At 38.9% G+C, this 19,405-nt stretch overlaps 1 protein-coding gene across 9 annotated transcripts in view; it reads right to left on the bottom strand.

The window, feature by feature from the left end:
• st18 (ST18 C2H2C-type zinc finger transcription factor) overlaps positions 1 to 19,405 on the bottom strand; it is a 101,588-nt gene that overhangs the window by 40,799 nt on the left and 41,384 nt on the right. For 6 of the 9 annotated variants that reach the window (XM_064347043.1, XM_064347044.1, XM_064347042.1 and 3 more), the window contains one exon: positions 4,022 to 4,131. In XM_064347043.1, coding sequence (XP_064203113.1) covers positions 4,022 to 4,131 — 110 coding nt within the window. Of the gene's footprint in view, positions 1 to 4,021; positions 4,132 to 15,063; positions 15,523 to 19,405 lie in introns of those variants that run through there. The other 3 variants (XM_064347048.1, XM_064347049.1, XM_064347045.1) reach the window with 2 other exon arrangements.

Below are 19,405 nucleotides of genomic sequence, written 5' to 3'. Positions count from 1 at the left end.
TGCATACAGAACTAATATTTCCTGGTTCTTCCTGGAGAAATGAGAGGTGGTACAGTTACACAAAGCTGGTAGGATCAGAATGATGTGAACCTTTGCAGAGATCTGCTAGTGCACACGATGAAGTCCTACAGCTAGGCTCGCAAACACACAGGATGCTCACAATGACACCCTTCCCCCACCTGTCTGGCTGCAAAATATGAACCCGGCGACCAGCTGGAGTAAACTTTTAACTTTTTGGGGTGGAGTAAATGTAATAATGCAAAATGATGCCATTAAAGTGCCGAAGGTACACAGTATATGTTTAGACAAAAATAGTTGTTAAAACCCATCCACTCTCTCTCTCTCTCTGCACTGCTTGTGGGTCCCAAATAAAACCTATTAAATATAATTATTCTGGGCTGATGGCTGCACATAGTGGTCACAGGGCTGCAGAACCCTGTGAGTCACAGAATACGCTGTTACTTCCCTGGTAATGGGAAACATGACTCCTCTCTCTCGTTTGCTGTTGTGATTGAAGGCACTGACCTGTCATACATTTATAATGGGGGAGCAGGTGTGGCAGTGATGGACCTTAATTTCCTTTAATAAACCTTTTATGTGCCACACTCTTACTGCCACGCCGGGCTCTCGGAGGTCCTGCTCATAATAGGTTCATTACTTTTGATTACCAGAGCCTATTGAGACAAACAACTCCCAAACACTATAGATTACATTCTGTAAAACTAATGCACCCGATTAGTTCATTACACTCTTCCACATCGCACAACAACCAGCACATTTAACAATAGCCCTTGAATGATAAAACTATTAAAAGAGTTGGGCTTGGTTTTTTTTTTGGTTTTTTTTTTACATAATAATTCAGCTCCATTTAATTTATATACACAGAAATGAGTACATTGTACATTGTCTTAGTCCGCAGGCAAGGATAAAAAAACAATATGTGTGTGAGATAGACAAATGCACACACACACACACACACACACACACAATAATTAAAAATTTTCATTCCCTGTAAATAAAACTCCTCTAAATGAAATCTATTAATTAAATGTAATTTGATTAATTCATACAACATGACATTTACATATATTACACATACAACTGCTTGGTGTGGAAATGTATGACAGGCAAGCTGTCTGTTACATAATTCTTCTATAATTTAACTATTTTTTTTTAACCCAATTGAGAATTCTCAGTTACTTCTCTATGAGCATTCACATTTTTAACCACTGAATTCTGTCCCCTGCATTGTCCGTCTTTGGAAGGATGAAAATAATACATATCTAAAAACAGATGAAAGATACTCATCACATGACAGGCCCAAGGGGATTTGCATATTTCATTAGCCGGTAGGCCTGTGTCCATCATTACCGGACAGTGAAATATTTGCTTATGCAGTCTGTAGACTCAGGGAGACAACTATGAAACTAGAAAGACATGGCTAGAACAAAATAAACCAAACTGGGGTAAAGCCTTCATTTCTGTTTCAAGTGCCAACTGTGATTTAAGATGAAGAAGTATTCCTGCATGCTTTGTTTCGTACTGTAGACTGCTCTGAAGGGCAAGAGAAAAAAGAAACTGGAAGAAATGACTGACTGTTAGTTGGTGTAATGTGTGTATTGGTTTGAATGTCGCTGTTTTCAGAAGCTGCACAATCGTAGTTGAGCTCAAACAAATTGGAATTCCATTTTCAGGTAACCTAGCAGTTTGAAAAAGTCAGTTAGCCAACCATGTTCATATAACTAGCTATTTTCTTATGAAGTACATTAACAAAAACTGAAACCAATCACATATCCGTACTTAATTTTTGGTTACAATTTAGCCAGTCTTTAGTTGTGTCTGAAAAGCGTTTTATATATATATATTTTTTTTTTCAAAAGTATACTGTAGTACTGAAAAAAATTTGCAACAGTAGATATGAAGATAATGTGGAAATGTATTATAGATAAAACTCTATTTTACAAGAAATACTGTACACATCAACATTCATGTTTACTTAAAAATGCAACAATGTTAAACAATATGAGGATTTAGATATCCAAACCAATTACTCTACAGTAGCACACAACCTACCACAAGACAATTTTTACAGATTATATACACACAAATTAACACAGTAGTTTCTGACAGTAATTTGACAGGAATTAGGTTTGTCCATAAAAGGCTCGATGAATATAAAAATTTTTTTTTAAAAAAACATCCAGACCAACAATTGTATCTCACGAACAACTTTGCTTTATCATTCCATTAAAGATTAGAGATATTTTAAGGAGCCCATTTATCATTGGACGAAATAAATGGAAACGGATTTAACATATAAACAGCACATAGCAAAAAGGCATGGCTCTTTATAATGCATACCAGCAACAGAAACTTAATGCTACCTAAAGATATAGCACCCAGCTGAGCTGTCATGCCCTTTCAATGACAACAAATATAAAGCCAATCACAGGCCTTTGACACAGAAACAAAATAATCTTCCAGTTGGTTGAAGTTAGTCAATTGCACATCTCAGGGGCTCCTTTCAGTCATTCTTGTGACTGCCAAGTTGCAGCAAAGTGCAGTTGCTGGAACCTAGTGATGCAATAACCTTGTTTTCTCTCTAAACATCAAAAAAGTTGCATGCTTCAAAGTTGGTATGAACCTAAATGTTTGGTATGGACCAAAAATGTGGAAATGATAGGTATGTGTGGTATGGGTTCCTGTTGGAAAGCTGTCTAACTGGCTAATCACTCGTAAGAAAGAGGAGTGTCTGCTTGGTACCAGAAGAAGGTTTCTGGTTCTTGTAGTTCTTTTGCATATTTGAGGCCCCCTTTCACTTAATGAATGATTAATTGGACCTTTAACCAAACTGATACCATCAAAAACAATCAACGCCTTTTTCATTGCTGAAATAAATTGTTGGAAAAATTTGATGACTGGAAATATCAAAGGGTAAAGGATGAGAATAAATTTCCAAATAAAACCTATTCAGATTTGACTATATGGTTTATTATCTAAAAAAGGAAGATTGAATTGATAAGAACACATATATTGTTGATATTTTATATAAGCGCTGTTGCTAGGAAGGTATTATGACTACAGCTGTTATGAAATACATATTGGGAAAACATACACCCATCTGCTCAACCATAACACTTGAACTGACCTTTCAGGTGACCCATTTCCTAGTTATTAACAGTGAAAGGTTCAGAGAGATGATACCCACAAATCTACCACTCACTAAAACCAGGCTCATTTGAGATGAACATTGGGCCAAAATGAATGGGCTCACATAGTGCTTGAAACAACTGACAATTGGATTTCTACACAGTAAAATGTTCAGTGTTAAAATAACTCTTGCAGTGTGCATATGGCCCATATTGGACTAACTCCACAAGAATTCAGTTAACACTGGACATTTAACTGTGTATATAACGAATCATCATATGTATGTAATATCTCAGATTGACATAATACACAGTTATACATACATATATAGTGTAAGTAAAGAATTTGCACTTAAATAAAATAATAACAATGGAGTATAGTGGGAGTACCAGAGATTCAAAACTGTCAGTTTAAAACTTTCATTTGACCATATTACTTGAAAAATTAACATATCTACATCTCAGCTATGATATGTGACTGAAAGGTATATAATCAGGATGATGGGATAATTCAACATTATGCAGTTAATTGCAAAAAACATAATTTTGCAGTACAGTGATACAGGGTCTCATGCTAAGAAGCTGCAACACTGAGCCCTGGATTTCAATTAACACTTACCCTTAACTTCTTCAAAAGCACCGTTTGATAATTTAATGGTAGCAGTGGCATAACTTAAAAAAAAAAAAACTATGTGGAGAAAAAGGAGCACGTGGTTTTTATAAGCTAGTCAGTGTTAAGAACTCCAGGCCTATGTGGAAACACATTATTGCTTCAATGCAGTACACTACATTTGTACATACCAATGTCTAACACCAAAGCAACAACCATAAACAAGTTCCACAAACACAACAAACTAAATAAAAAAAGTTACCTTCTCTCGATGTACACAAGGCGATACACAAGATGTTTCACACAGCCCACACTGGTCGATGTACGTGCAACTCTTTATTCGCTTCACAAGGTGAGTGTGAATTTCATTCTCTGAAGAAAGAAAAGAAGAAAAACAGTCTTTATATATATATATAATATTTAATACATCACATATGAATATACACAGATTTTATTCAAAGCTGTTAAGGCCAACGCATTCATAAAACTCAGATGTCCTCAGGTGAAACAGAGCTCTGTCTGTTTCATATGGATGTGCGCATCTTTTCCGGAAACGTGATCGTCCCCTGACAGCTGCGTAAATGGGGGCTTATGATGCGACACTATAACTGCTCGTACAGACGCATCCCCTCCCCCATCCCCCGAGCTCTTGCACAATCAAGCTTTGATGTGCTGCTCCTGGCAAACATGCTCCCTATACTAATGGCGCAAGGCCGGTGATGTTATTACTTCACCAAAGGTGACCCAACGGTATCAAAGGGCTCCGGCCTTCAAAGGTCTGGGGTGACTGTGCACCATCTTTCCATTTAAGTGGCAAATATACAGGTGAAAAAAGTTGTACTAAAGACATTATATCCTCCCTGACATCCAAACGCACAAAAGCACCGTCCCCAGAAAAGCTACCATTGTCCAATATTTGGAACCTAATTTTAAGAATGGTGATGATAATAGAAACACGACTACTACTACTACTACAATAGTAATAATAATAATAATAATAATAATAATAATAATAATAATAATCAGCATCAGCATCACCATCACCACCACCATCATCTTCATCATTATAATTATAAGACCTTTTTTTTGTAATGTACTGTTAATACATTTGTTGTAGCCTAAAATGCACTGAAATGTAACACTGGTGCAATGTTTCCTTTTGGCACACAGTACATCACTAAAAATTTGAAACAAAAGCAACTTTCCCTTATAGCAGTGGGCTTTAAAGCAGCTTTTCATTCTTTGGGAGTCTAAATATTATTCCCATCCTGCATTGCACACTTCTTAACTTTGGTGTAATGATACCTCAGACACTGCTGGCAATTTGACACGATCGGCGAGCACGATGGCCAATGACCTCACGGCACGTGCTGATCGGTTGCCATGGCGCCGGCAGGGGAGCGACCTCATGCTTTGCCAATGCTTCCTGGATCACAGGGCACACTGCCCTACATGGACTTTGGAAAATGCCGCCCTAGACCGAATGGATGGGTCAGACCAGGAGAAACAACTACAGGCATACGGCAAGCCAGGCACACACATCTTGAGGACTGTGTCGGTTTGGCAGTGCCTTTAGAACCTAGTCCTATTTTTTTTTTTCAATTTATAAGAACAGTGGATTGCACTGCCAAAAGGCAGTATGGTGGTTAAGTAGTGGATGTAAAGAAATGGACTAAAGTGATCATCATTTTCCACCTTTGGCCATTGATTTCTTTTGAAATTTGGGTAAAATGACTGCAGCGATGTTTATTTGATGAAGAATACCATCTATCTGAATGCTTTCAGAGCAAAGGCATTTGTTATGAAAGCTAATTAATTTCAATGTTATGCACAGTTAGAAAGGAACTGCAGGAAATGAAAAGTGCAAATGTGCTTTCGTTACGTTTAAAGTACAGGGGAATTATGAATAAGGAGAGCGACAAGCATGCCATTGTGTTTGAGGGCAAAGATGTGGCTAAATCTTTAGCAACTTATTAGTGTGACAGAAATCACATCGCATGCATGTAATTAATACAAACCATCTGAGAGGGATAACAGGGAGGAACACAATAGCCAAGAGCAGCACAGAGTCCGAACAAATCTGAGATCTTATTACACAAGTATTTATTTCTTTTAGCTGTTACAGAGGGCATTAAAAAACAGGATCTTAATTATAGCACTGAGAAAATTCCCCACACAGAGCCAAAGGGACCCATTTAAGTCATTAGCATAAGAAAAAGACACACTAATAACTGAACCAGTACGTCATCTGCTGAATCATAATTTAAGTTCTTTGCTCCCCCCATGCCCCCCAAGCCCCCCCCCCCCTCCACCCCTCCACACTCACTCACAAATAACATTTCTCACAGGACCATTTGCCTGTGTGCAGGGTGGATTTCTCAGGGGAAAATCAGCTTCCTGATGCTCTGGGTTTCTATGTGGTAACCAGGCCGCTAGCTGTCAGAGGCCAGTGCCCTCTGTGCTAACCCCATCTGCTACCTTTCCCAGTGCAGAAGGCAGAGGGAGCAAAGTGAAGGGGGTTACTGCTGGAAGACTCCCATATCTGGCCCCAGCTTGTTGGAATCAATCAGCATTGAATGGGCAATGCATAACTTTTTTTTTTTTTTTTGACTTACGCCAGCGAGGCAAAAATTAACACAAAAGAAAAATGCAAAAGGCTAAATCTAACTACGTGGTACTGGTTTATTTCATGATTTAACCAAAGTAAACAACTAAGAGCTGTTGTGATATAATTCAGATATGATACGTAGCACATATAACGTAGTACATAATTTGAATCAACATCAGGTCATAATCACAAATCAAAATATGGATACAATTTTATATTTTAGACTTTGCAAGGAAACAAAGGGGCAAAATATCAAACCGAAGACGCAACAATAGTGACAACAGTATTATGAGACAATAAAACTTGAACTACTAATAATAATTTAACTTGAACGACATTTGAGAATATATATGCTATAAAAGTTGTATAAAATATGTTTGCATACATCTATCCATCTTTTTCCATAAGTCTATCCAGTGGATGGTCATTTCTATTTTATGTTGTGGTAAGACTTCTGAACATGTAAACAGGGGCATGAGTGTGAGAGAATGGTAACAGACAGAGCCCTTACAGAGCAAAACACCATCTAGGAATATTAAACAAATAGCAGTTTTATGATTTGTGATAAGAGAACACTAAATCTCTCCGAATTTTCATGTGAGTCATGAAGACACCCCTGTAGTTTCAACAACTATTCTGTGTCATAAAACGCTACACCACTACAACTGTGCGGCAAGCATTAACAATACCTAATAATAAAAGTAAATACACTTTTAGAACAAAGTTCAATTTAATGTTATTAATTAGTAAGGACTGTTAAAGAAAGGACCACTAACAAAATAATGGTGAGAACTGCTGATATATTTGTAGCTGTATTGTTGCTTTAAATACTCATGTTTAAAGTTACTTCCTTGTGGTTTTCCTTGATTTGTGTTTCACTCTGGCAGCGACCTAAAATATAAGTGTGTCCAGTCTTCCTTTAAACTTGCATGACCTGCCTGTGCTCATGTAAGCACTGAACATGTACATGCATAATCACAGAATAGTGTGCATTTTGTATCCTAAGCCAGCAGTTATGGTGGCTTAATGTTGAGCAAATGTACTATAAAGCATGAAAAGTTAAGTAAAAGCAATTAATACTTGGGGTGAGGGCAGGGCAAACATGATTTAAAAGACCTTTTCAAAAAAGTGAAACCGTTAGTGTATGGTTTGCATATTCTTTATGAGAAGGGGGTGAGGGATATTGATGGAGTAAAATTAAATTACACAAACTAAAATGTAAAAACGTCAGCACGCCGCACACAACCGACTGCCACGATTAGATAACACTTTCAATATAATTACTGTATAAACCTGTACATAGAAACAATGAATAAATAAAGACCTTGCGCTCTATCTGCACTGATACACATCCTTCTTTTTATTTTTTGCAAAGCCTGCTTTTTTTCTCTTAACCTTTCTTAAGCAGCATTACTTGTGTGAATTATGAGGATGGGTGGATGCAGGGAGCAAGGTCAGTGTCTCTATTTATTTTTTAATTTTGTTTCCTTTTCTAGAAGCAGACTGAAGGAAGGGTTAAAATTGGAATGGATTTAATTATGGAATGAATGGAATTATAATGTGCCTGCAGCAAGTTTTCCTCCTTATTTATTAAAGCAGCTGATGGGCCAGGTTTGATGAGGCACTTCTGGCATAATTGAGTCATCACACAAAGAGGGTTCCTCGCATTCAGAGTGGTTTTATCAGCAGCAAACAGACCTGATTACTGGCAATTACACTCTGATCTGGGGAAAGGAGAAAAAAGGGTGAATGCGCGGGGTAACTTCCGTGTTTATAGTTTACCCGGGAATAATTTCCACATTAATTTCGCATGCTAAGTGTTTTCTATTTCTGCATAATAAAGCGCAAACAGGGCGAGATGGTACAATTTACTTTAATATTTCCTTGTAATGAATGTCTAAGTGCAGAGCGAACTGCTAATAATTGGAGATGAAACATATAAGCAGTTCTCCTTTTTGAGAGCCCCGCGCCCTTCCTTTGGGGGCTCGCATTATAAATATATCAAGTAAATTGTTTAAAACAAAAAAAAAGTGTACACGCTTATTATCATTTTGTAATTGTGCGGTAATACAAACCTTGTGAATTCAGCAGAACTGGATGGAAAGTAGCACTATAAGTAATATAAAATGGATTTTGCTGCCTTTAATTGAAATTCAAATGCATTCGTGGGGAATAAATCAAACCATACTCTGAGAGACAATTTTAATAAACAAGTTTTTTTTTAAAAAAGGATTTTCTATTTCCAGTGCAGTTTCAGTCACCAGATGCCCTCTCCCTAAAAAGCCAGCAGCTGGACATTAGAATAATAGCTAAGAGACAGTTCAGATGTAGGAGGGGGAGGGGCGGGGAGCTCTGATTTCCTATTCATAGCAGCCCCAGCCATGATACACCATGCATGTTTCTTACAACCTTCCTCAAAGATCACAGATTGAGTTCTATACCATGCAGGAAATGATAGCCAAGATAATTGATTACATTAAAAATCAACTCTGTATAAAACCTGATTCACCTTTTTAAAAAAGAAGAGGACTTTGGTGACCGTCCCTTGATTCATAGTAACAATAAACTTTTATTCAAAAGCTTGTGCCTTTCCCAGGCGTCAGATGTTAAGGCTTAGGGAAGGGTTCAATCAAAGCGCAATGCGTTCTGACCATAACCCCCCACAATTCATGCACAGCCACATTCATTTTATTTTTCCATGACTGTTCACAATTCGTTGTACATATCAGCTTGGCAGTGCATCAGTTCTTGAAATTTGTCATTCTTTTAGCCCTGCGGCGTGTTGCTTTATGGAATTCCGGATCGTTCCGAGCCTTGCGTCGCGCGCACACGTTTATGAAAGTTGGAAATAAGGCAGTTTGGCTTTGTCCCCATAAGGGTGCTTAAATAACATCAACTCTCCATGAATGTGAATAGGGGAGAGCGCATGGAAACACAAAGAGGGCAGATGTCTTAGACACGTCTGTTGCAGACGGAGACAGAGTTTAACAACCGGCCCAGCAATACGCCGTGAAAGAAACCCCTCATTTAAGATAACTCATCTTTAAAAGGAGCACTTTCATTAAGTTCGTCTCAAATACTTTCTCACCGCCAATTTGCTTTTCAAAATCCAAAGCAATCTCTCAAGCCGAAAGATCATTTACTTATGTTGAGTTTGAGAAAAACAGGCATAAGCAAGTTTTTTTGGATATTACAAATACAAAATGCAATCCAGATACAAATCTCCGAATATGAACTAAGTTGATATGGATGGGTTATTTGTTTATTGTTTAATATTTATGCACTTAAATTATAGGTTTAATAAACAGCCATTCCAATAAAAAAAAGCTCTTATTAATTATTCGCAGTCACACAATTCTCATCTATCTACAGTGTATATTGAATTCATCAGAAAACAAATTGACAGTTGTTTAGCATATTTAAGAGTGAAAGGTTGAAAACTCTGAGAGGCCCTGAAATATTGCTGGAAGGAAAACGCAAAAGCAATTATGAGATTAAAGCATTGTAGGTCCACTTTTCATTAGCAGATCAAATTAACAGGGGAATAAAACTACGAAACGAAAAGCCAAGGACCTTTCAGAAATCACCGTTAACTAGCAAGTCCCTCTCCGTGGGGAGCTGCAGCCTGATGCACACTAAGCGGAAATCTTGAAGACAACTGTGATTTCAGATATACCAGTCCAGCAGCCAGAGCGCCCGCCAAGTAAAGTGTTTGCAGTTTCTGCCAAATTGGGACTTTTACAAGGGAGGGGGGGTGGGGGCGTGGGGGGGGGAGGGGGTGCTGCTTTTTATCACTTCCCCAAGACGGGGACGCTTCATTAAAGAAAAGGCTCTCAGAATCCCTAACACACAATAAGAAGCCTGGCTCGCCACAATCACTTCACTAATGTGGTGCGATGGCATAACTACAGGGGAAAGTTGTCATTGGAAATGCAGAGCAGAGGACGAAGGAGAGGATCAGATGCTGACTCTTCCACCGAAGCGGGCTGCTAATCCTGTGTTCTTCCTCCAGAATAATTCACGAGGTTTCCCAGTAAATTTCCGCAAACTGGGCGGGGGCCAGATCGAGTGACAGGGGCCAGGAAGTGGGGACTGAACCTTCCATTGACGGGCCTTCCCCACATAACTCCCCCCATAAGAGCGGGTTCAGTCCTCTAAAAGGCGGCCCTCTTTGAAATGGTACATCGTTTTTTGATAATCAATTTTGGTTCACTTTGTCTTGGCTCCCTTTTGCAATTAAATGTATGTCCTGTCAGGACAGCGTTTCAAACAGTTATGATGCGTAAATTATCCTTAAGAACCAAACCACAAAATGCAATAAAGATAACTGAATAGAACAAGAGTGTATCTAAGCTGAAGTTGTAAATTTGCACGGTGAAACACAAGCGCGCACACATTTATTCCAAGGTTACTTCACCTACAGTAAGTCAAGGCCATCAATTGTCATCTCTCTCTTTAGAGGAATGCAACTTTGTTGTTAAATAGGAATCCTTATGTGCCTTTTTTCGCACGTTGCTTGAATTTCAATTAATACTGATTAAATGGATCATTTCCACTGCTTCCACGCCTATCAGATGTGCTTGAAAATGAGCTGGACATTGCCAGTTATATTTACCAGGAAAAAAACGGCCAGACGAACCTGCTGTACATTAAATACAAAGTCTGACGTAGCCACGCGAGAAAGCTGACTTTATTCTGTAACACATAACAAGAACCTTAGGGTGAGTGCACAAGCACTCTTTGTGGCTGACTAACGTAATGAGAGTATAAATGGAGGTTATCATAAATCAGCTCTGCAGCTAACAAAAACTGAAAAAAACCACACAGAACAAACACTCCACTTTACAATATGCTGCAGCTACAATGGCCCCCACAAACAATGCGAGCAAAGATGACAAATTTGAGGACAGGTGTTACTGGAGGAGAACTTCCATCCATAATTTTCTGTTATCACTACGGCATAATCCTTACTCCAACCTCTTCCATCGCACCATTGTCCCCGCCTCAGAAAAGGCTTTCATCATCGAGGACGCATGAATGCTACCAGGTGGTCCTGCAATTGGGAGGAACGTAGTTACCGCCTGAGCTAATCCTCAGCCACAAAAGGTAGTGCTCCTGTGCTTTGGGGCCTTGGGGGTGGGGGTGGGGGCGGTGGGGGGTGGGGGGAGAGGGAGAGGGAGATAGAGGGAAAAAAAAAGTTTATCGTGGAAAGCAGTTTGAAAAGAATCAGTGTTTTAACACCGATTCCTAATCAGATTGCGCTGAAATGAACAGCCCGAACGGCAGCTGTACTTTTCCCAGGGTTAATTACCTTTCACTGCTCTCCCCTAATGAGTCAGCTGTTCCTGTCATTAAACAACTCCACTTCATCCCAGTGTCTTCATCCTCCACAAACAGCGCCCTTATATGTTTGCTTACGGATGCGAGACTGGGTTTGACGTGTTCAGTGTGTCCAAAAGAGAGAGAAAAAAAATATGTGGTCCTTGGGCGTGCTTGATTAGTATGAACCTCTAACGTGGCTTCGCTTAACAGATGCAACTGGGTGACAGGGCTGGTGAAATATGGGTCAAATTTGACTTCTGCTGCTTTATTTTCAGCTGTAACCACTGATTTATGTTTTGCGCAGATGGAAAATTGAGTCGCTCCCTTCCAAGTAGACAGTACCCCAGTCAAAGAAGAATAAGACCAATCTGGCAAGATCCTGGGACCAGAGGGCTGCGGGCTTATCTCGTCCGGCCAATATCTTGCAAATCCAGATAATGAGGCCCAAGCAGCCCCTCTTACGGGTTTAATTCAGGGGCTAGCAGCGCAGAATGAGGCGCTCGCTACCTGACTGAAATCTTGAAGGAATCTCCCTGGATCGCATTTGACATTCGAATGAAGAGATGAAAGAGAGCAAAATTCCGCACACAAACACAGAGTCAAACTCTGTCACACACGGGCACAGATACACACAGTTTAGCGCCGATAAATCTGAAAAGTGCTGTCATCAGTTCTGAATACCGGCTTGGCTTACTGGATACTGTGGCTCAGAATGTTCAGGGGAGTTTTAAGTGATTTCAGCCACTGTGTGGCAAAATCCCCTGGCTACCTGGATTACAAACTCTAGTCCTTTAACTCATGCCAGTATAAATCCGTGTTAACTCGGATTTACCTCTGGCATATGAATTCCCAGTTCGAAGAAGCTTTGTCTGGAATGAGTCGAGCATAAGTATTTTATGCGTTAAGGAGAAGACTAATGGTAAATTTCAAAAAACAAAACATGAAAAAAAAAAGTTTATTGCAGTGGAAAACACTAAGGACATAAATTGTTTATTTATACAAAAAAGTGTTGTTGAATAAAAATACCACATCCACTATGTCTAAAAATTACTCAGGTGATCACGATGTAATATTCCAAAAATATTTTGAATCCTCTGTAAAAGAAAGTAAAATAACTTTTTAAAAGAAACCTGGAACCAGCGGATGATATATCCAGTTTTCTATGGTTCCAGCAAGGTTGAACGGTCATATTTTACTCTTGCATTTTGGTTTTTCAGGCATTCAAACATTTAAACATTTAAACTGTCCTGCTGTCTGTAAAAGTATTCCACAAATGGCACTGCATATTGTCTGAACTGCAAAGACTAGTTTATTTTTAATGAATTGTGATATTAATCCATGTGAGAGATGGGAGCCAAAAAAATGCATAGGTCTTCTTAGTATGTTTTTCTGCAAATTCTTTATTGAGAAATAATATATCACAGAATCTTAGAGAAAATAAGAACACATTAATGTATCATCTAGTGATAGCACAGAGGGAGAAGCAATTGTGCTGTTTTAAACATATGCCTGCTAGGCAGCTCTTGCAATGATAGCAAGCACATCTTAGTGTCAGATAATGCATCAGCCACTGTCTAGGTAATGTAAGTCAACTACCCTCCTATTTTGACTCCCCCCTTCCAGGATAAGACTGAATTAAGCCCTGACTATTTCATACTTAAAAGGTTACCAGGGCTATATGGAGAGTTTGTACCAAGCTTGCTATGTCAGCAGATGGTCCATGATGATGATTATGTGCATCAATAAAATGAATAATCTTTAACGAAATGTAAATTTGACTTAACTCCAGGATTTAATAAAAAAAGATGGGACTATAATGTAGTATATAACCCATTACCTCTCTCGGGCATGTGACTTGCGATACATGCTAATACTCTAAAAAAAATATGAAAGTGTATTACAAGAAGATTTGAATATGCTCTTTCTATTTTTGAATCTTTTCTTTGAAAATGTTCCAGAAGAAAATATTCTTCTGGTGCTGTCTTTATGACACACATGTACAAAACAGAACAAATGAAAGCAGTTCATTCACTTCGCCTCAGTGCACTTAGTTTCTCTCCTTTCAGAGGACTTAAATTGGGGTCACTTTTTTTGCCTGAATAGTTAAAGTTCACTGAATGCATGTCACTTTAAAATCTTAAAGCGCTCCCCCATACCCAGACCCCCCCCAAACATCTATGTGCACAGCAGGTCCAGACATATTCCTTCAGGACATTTTCAACTTCCTAAATGCAGGACAGAGTTCAAATAATGAGTCAGACGACAGTCAGCAAGAGGGCTTTTTTGTCAGAATCTGTTATTTTGTTGTCAAGAAAGGTCAGATGTATTCATATAATTGATTTTGCTCCAGAAATAATGATGGTTTTTTTAATTGTAATGTTTGATCTGCCCCCTTCTATCAGTCACTCATTTACGAACAAAATAATGAAATAAATATTAACATTTTATAATGCCATTTTTTATATTTTGCTCAATTTATAAAATACAAGCATCTGTGGTGATAATTGCAGAGACAGGACAATCTGGACCAATAATCTTCTGTATTAGCCATTATAAATTATTGTGAACTTTTTCCATGTACACGGTAAAGAAAATATTTCAGAGAAGCCACTTTACAAAAATATTCAGCAAACAGCAATATCTCCAAACACAGCAGAAACAAAGACATCTGCGTAACTTCCTGCCTCTACTCTTCACAGGCAAACCCTGAGGGCTTTTATTGATTTCAGCCTGAGCACAGCTTTTAAACATGGTTTTAGGGTGCTTGAAAAAATGTTATGGTGCTGTTAGTTTGTGAAGCTAACACTCACTGTCCACCTTTGAACAGTGAAAGAGCGACAACAACAAAAAACTTACAGAACAGCAAATATTAAAGAGTTTTACCGACTAGCTCAGGCTAACCTAAGTAACATTTAATAATTACACCACAAACATTCTGTATAACGGCGTATATATATTTATATATATGCTGTTATACAGGATGTTTGTATATATACACTCAAAAGGATCACAAAATTATCTTGACAGGCATACTTGGATGACACAAAGCAGATAGTGTTGTTCATTAAGTTACAAGAAACAACCAGAACCAGCCATCAGAGCACGATATTCAGAGCAATAGCTGGGGAAGCAGAAGTTAAGAAACGGCAGTCTAAACTTTGTCTGAATGTGCCGTTTTCATACTCTGTCACACTACCCGCAACCTGTTCTTTGGGAGGCAATAGCGTCTTTAGGTAGCACAATAACGTCTCATTAATCAGCTTATCTGCTGGAGCACAACTCTGACACTGCAAGGATGCTCCCTCACACACACAAACACAGACACAAACACATTTCCCGATTTCCACAGGGCAAAAATTGTTAGCCTGACTTACCGTGTTCCTTTTAGCCTTTGTTCTGCCTTTCATAGTAACATCAAGGAGGCAGTGATGTAGAAGAGAAAGAGAGGTGGAGTAGGTTAGTCCAGCGTGTCGCTGTCGCGTGGTGCGCGGGGACACTGTGATATTCTACGGAGCTGCTAAGCTTTTTTTGTAGCCTTTGTGTCATTCACTTAACGACCAATCTCATTAGCTGCCGGGGTACAATGGGCTGAAACATTTTCTGTGTAAATACACCACATGGTGACCCTCAAGGTTAGACCTCTGAAGGTCTTTTTAATTACATAAAAGATGGATATTTTCAAAAAATCAATGGTAAAAAAAAAAAACAGAAAAAAGAACAGATTGCCTCAAAATAAGGACTTAAGCATGCCGAGTTTGATATGCAGTTTTAGACAAGAGGCAAAGTAGTAATATTTACAAATTTCATTCTTAATATGGTAGTTTATTTCAAATAAAATAATATGTGTTGTGAAAGTTTCACCCTACAATGATTATAATTTAGAACTATCATGCCAATAGCCTTTTAAGTTTTATTAGAGTAACTACATCTCTATCTCTTTAAAGAAACTAAAAAAATAAGATAAAATAGGGAATGCTACAAACATTAAATGATAAATAAAGATAAAAAACCTCTACAGCAAATATATAGGTATAGAAAATTAATTTTATACTGCATCTGGTCACAACAAAAATTAGGCATCTCAATTTAATAAACCAACAGAACGTTACTAATGAACAATTATTTTAAAATGTCACTGGCTTCAGAGCTGCTATGAAAATAGCAGTATTGACCATATAAATAATGATTATAATCTTTCCGGCCACAAACACAGCGAATAAGAACAGCATTTAGGTAAAACAGAAGGACAACAAGTAATACGGAAATATAAAGCTGAACATTTTGTGATAATGCTGGACACATTTTTTTGTCTCTCTTCTCTTTTCCCCCGATGCTGTGTTTATGGTAGAGTCCTTTAATTCCGTGCAAAATGAATTATTGTAAGTACTTGCAGCTATGACAGCTGTCCGTAAGCATCAGGGACATGTCTATTGGCCAACTTGACCCTTGTTAGAAAACAAAACAAAACACAAAAAAGAATACAGCAGTCTGGGACTACTGTGCGAGGTCACTGGAGATTTTCCAGACAAACGCAAAACAGGGGGAAAGGGAGAATAGAAAAGGACAGGCTCAGAATCTCATTTTAACAGACCGCACACAATCTGGGCTCCCACTGAACTATCTCTGCCTGACCGCTTTCTATTTATCCCTTATCAGTGTTTACCAACCGCTAGTTTTCTTTCATTCATACTGTGAGGCAGTTCTCTTACTATCAGTCAACAGCTGACACGGTGGAACAGCCTCAAAGGCAAGTGGAAGGGATCAAAACTAAACCAAAGCTGTTTAAACAATACAACAGAGGAAATAAATTCATAAATCCTAATTCTTCCCCAACCCACAAGGGTACAAGCCGATCCTTTATAGTTAGTCCAACAAACAAAACCTCCGCCAATGAGGTAACATTACAATTAAGGTAAATGCTAGAATATATTCTGAAAAAAGAAAGAAAAAAAAGGAAAATACCATGTCATTTTAATTAGAAACAAAGCTCACAGCTCCTGGATGTCAGGGGTATAAAACTTAAACAGTGTGTCGCAGTGATATTTCTGAAAGATTATCGCTTTTTAAAGCTGTGGGTCGGAATGCAATTAATAGTGAAACTGTAGTGATTTAAATGCATTCATTGAAACGTTTTGGACATCATGGGGAGAAGTACTGAATATTACTACCTTTTTATTTCTGATTTATATAAAAAACGATAAAGTACAGGCATGACGCCCCTTGGAAAGATAGTTTTGCATTCACATGTTGCCCTTGGCATTACATACATTGTGAGATAATACAAAACACTAACTTCTGTGTATTTTTCCCACTGTGAAAAATGACAAACTCCCCCCGCATCAAAAAAGGATTATTAAAATAGACAGCAAGCCATACAGTGATATCATGATTATAAAACTACAATGACTGTTACAAAGGTGAAAGGAACACTTGGAGAGTGTTTGGCATCTCTTTTGTGTTTAACAGGAATTGATGCAGAAGAAAGTTACATAAAATGGTGATATCTGAGTAATCAATAATCTCCACACATTTTTTTTTCTTTTCTTGTTCATCAACACTTAAGCCTCAGGTAGCTAGAGTGCCAAGCAATTCTACATGAAAACCAGGAAGTGCACCACTGTCGTTACCCACTTTGTATAATTATAATTGCTTCGTTCAGAGACAAACACACCAGCAAACCAGAAAATTACCACAAACGATGCCCACAAACTACCTTTGTACAGTATCTATTCATCAATAATGTAGCACTGCTGTTGCTATATGTAACTCAGTTTAGCTTAACGTGTGAGTAGCTGCACTGTGCCCAAGCTGATGTTTGGTAAGTATCTGACAACACAACTCTTTCACTGGATGTTTGTATTCAGGAGCTCATACTTTCTTCCAAAATTTCAATCACAGCATCAAATGCTGCTTTACTCCTGCCCAATACATAATAATTCATAATAATCGCAATCATACAGACTATTGCAAGAAAATTGACTAATTGCAGCATTGTTCCAAGGACTGCTTACACGTGCTGTAGAATTAGGATTTAAAATAGATTTTTCAGAGCCCATATTAACAGCTATTTTATTTTTCGCTGGAATACTTTATCAGAAATTAAGTAATTAATTACTTTGATCCTTCCACCAGCTGCTCTGCAGCAGATGGAACCGTTTCTGAAACCTTGTTGAATTCAATCCATAGAACTCATTTCCCTGGATTAGCTGAGTGAAGTTTGTGCCACAGCTCAGGTAACAGGCCGAATGGCGCAGGCGAGGCCCGGATTAGTCACGTTTTCGACACACTTGCGCAGTCGCTCGAAGCCCAGGCACTGCTGGAACCGTCGGGAGAAACTGCAGAGGTGCTTGTATTTCAATGGGTCTTTTAAAGCTTGATGCGATTATGATGTAAATCGCGTGTGTCTTTTGTCTTTGCTCAGTGTCGTACAGTGGCTGCGTCTTTGGTTTCTGCGCTCGATATTATCCGGGCGGCACTACTGAGATGTAGGCCACGGCAGGTGTGAAAGTGGGACCGCCTCGGTTCCTCACGACATGGGCTGCGGCCATTAAGTTCGGTCCGGCCGCGAGGAGAGGATAGCCGTAAGCTAGCCGGCGCCAGCTGCTACGGTCTTTTTAACAGCTGTCGTTTCGGCTGCGTTCGTTCGCAGGTGAAACCATGAACAGGTGTCACCCCCGAAACATCGTCAAGTAAACGTTTGCTTTTTGCGAACGTGGCTGATTCACCAATTCTGTCCCATTGCATTAGGGGAGACTGCGCTCTACAGCTGCCCTGGACGCCTGCTACTTCTCAAACTGGGGTGGAAGTGAAGAGAGGTGGCACTACCGTGTTGTGTGGCACATTGGCATTTCTATGTCTGGGGGTTTAAAGAACAGAATAAAAGGGAGGAGGAAGACAGAGGAGAATGCGAGAAGGGAAGAGGTGTCTATTTGCTCATCACTGCAACAGCAGATAATTCTGTCAGCTTTCTGATCCTTCTGCAGTACTGTGAGAGCATCAAAAGGATGGATAATTCCCCCGCTTCATTACAGGGTTTCATTACTGCTAACTGTGTGCTTACATCTCCTCTTACAGCTAGCGTTTAGATTTAACTAATTACTTAGCATACCTGCTAAGGCAAATTTACTCAGACGCCCATTTACTCGGTGTGAGTTAGTTCCCTGCTTCTATATCTCTGTTCTAATCTACATTTTTAACAGTCACCATAGTTCCCAGCATTCTGCTTGTCATGTTCAGTAGAGAACGTGTTTTCTAGTGCAGTGGGCCATAACACAGAACTACAGAAAAAAAAAATAAACAGAACATGCAAGCGCAATAAAACATGAGCAACACTATCCTTGACCGGCACATTTCAGTGTTATGTGGCAGATTCTTTTTTTTTCATTTCACATCCAAGCAAGAAAATAAAGCATCAACTAGATGCCATTCTACTCTGTGAGTTCACGGATTCAAGAGTAACTTCAAAGGACGCCAGTTTGAAAAACAGCGATCAATGCATCACGGTGTATCCTTTTCATGAGCACATTTGGTGAAGAAAAGATCCTCTCTCAGAGACCTGTGCAACTGTGTAGCTACAGTAAGGTGGGTCTCCTCCTTCCAAAGGCCATGAATGAAAATACATGCCTCTATCTGATTAATAACATTTTATACCATATTTGAGGCAGAAAATCCCATTGGCATATAGGACTGTGTTGAATTTGACTTACATCTGACCTC

The sequence above is a fragment of the Anguilla rostrata genome, chromosome 8 (genome assembly GCF_018555375.3).
Source record: "Anguilla rostrata isolate EN2019 chromosome 8, ASM1855537v3, whole genome shotgun sequence".
Lineage (NCBI taxonomy): Eukaryota > Metazoa > Chordata > Actinopteri > Anguilliformes > Anguillidae > Anguilla > Anguilla rostrata.
This window is presented reverse-complemented; position numbering and strand designations above follow the sequence as displayed.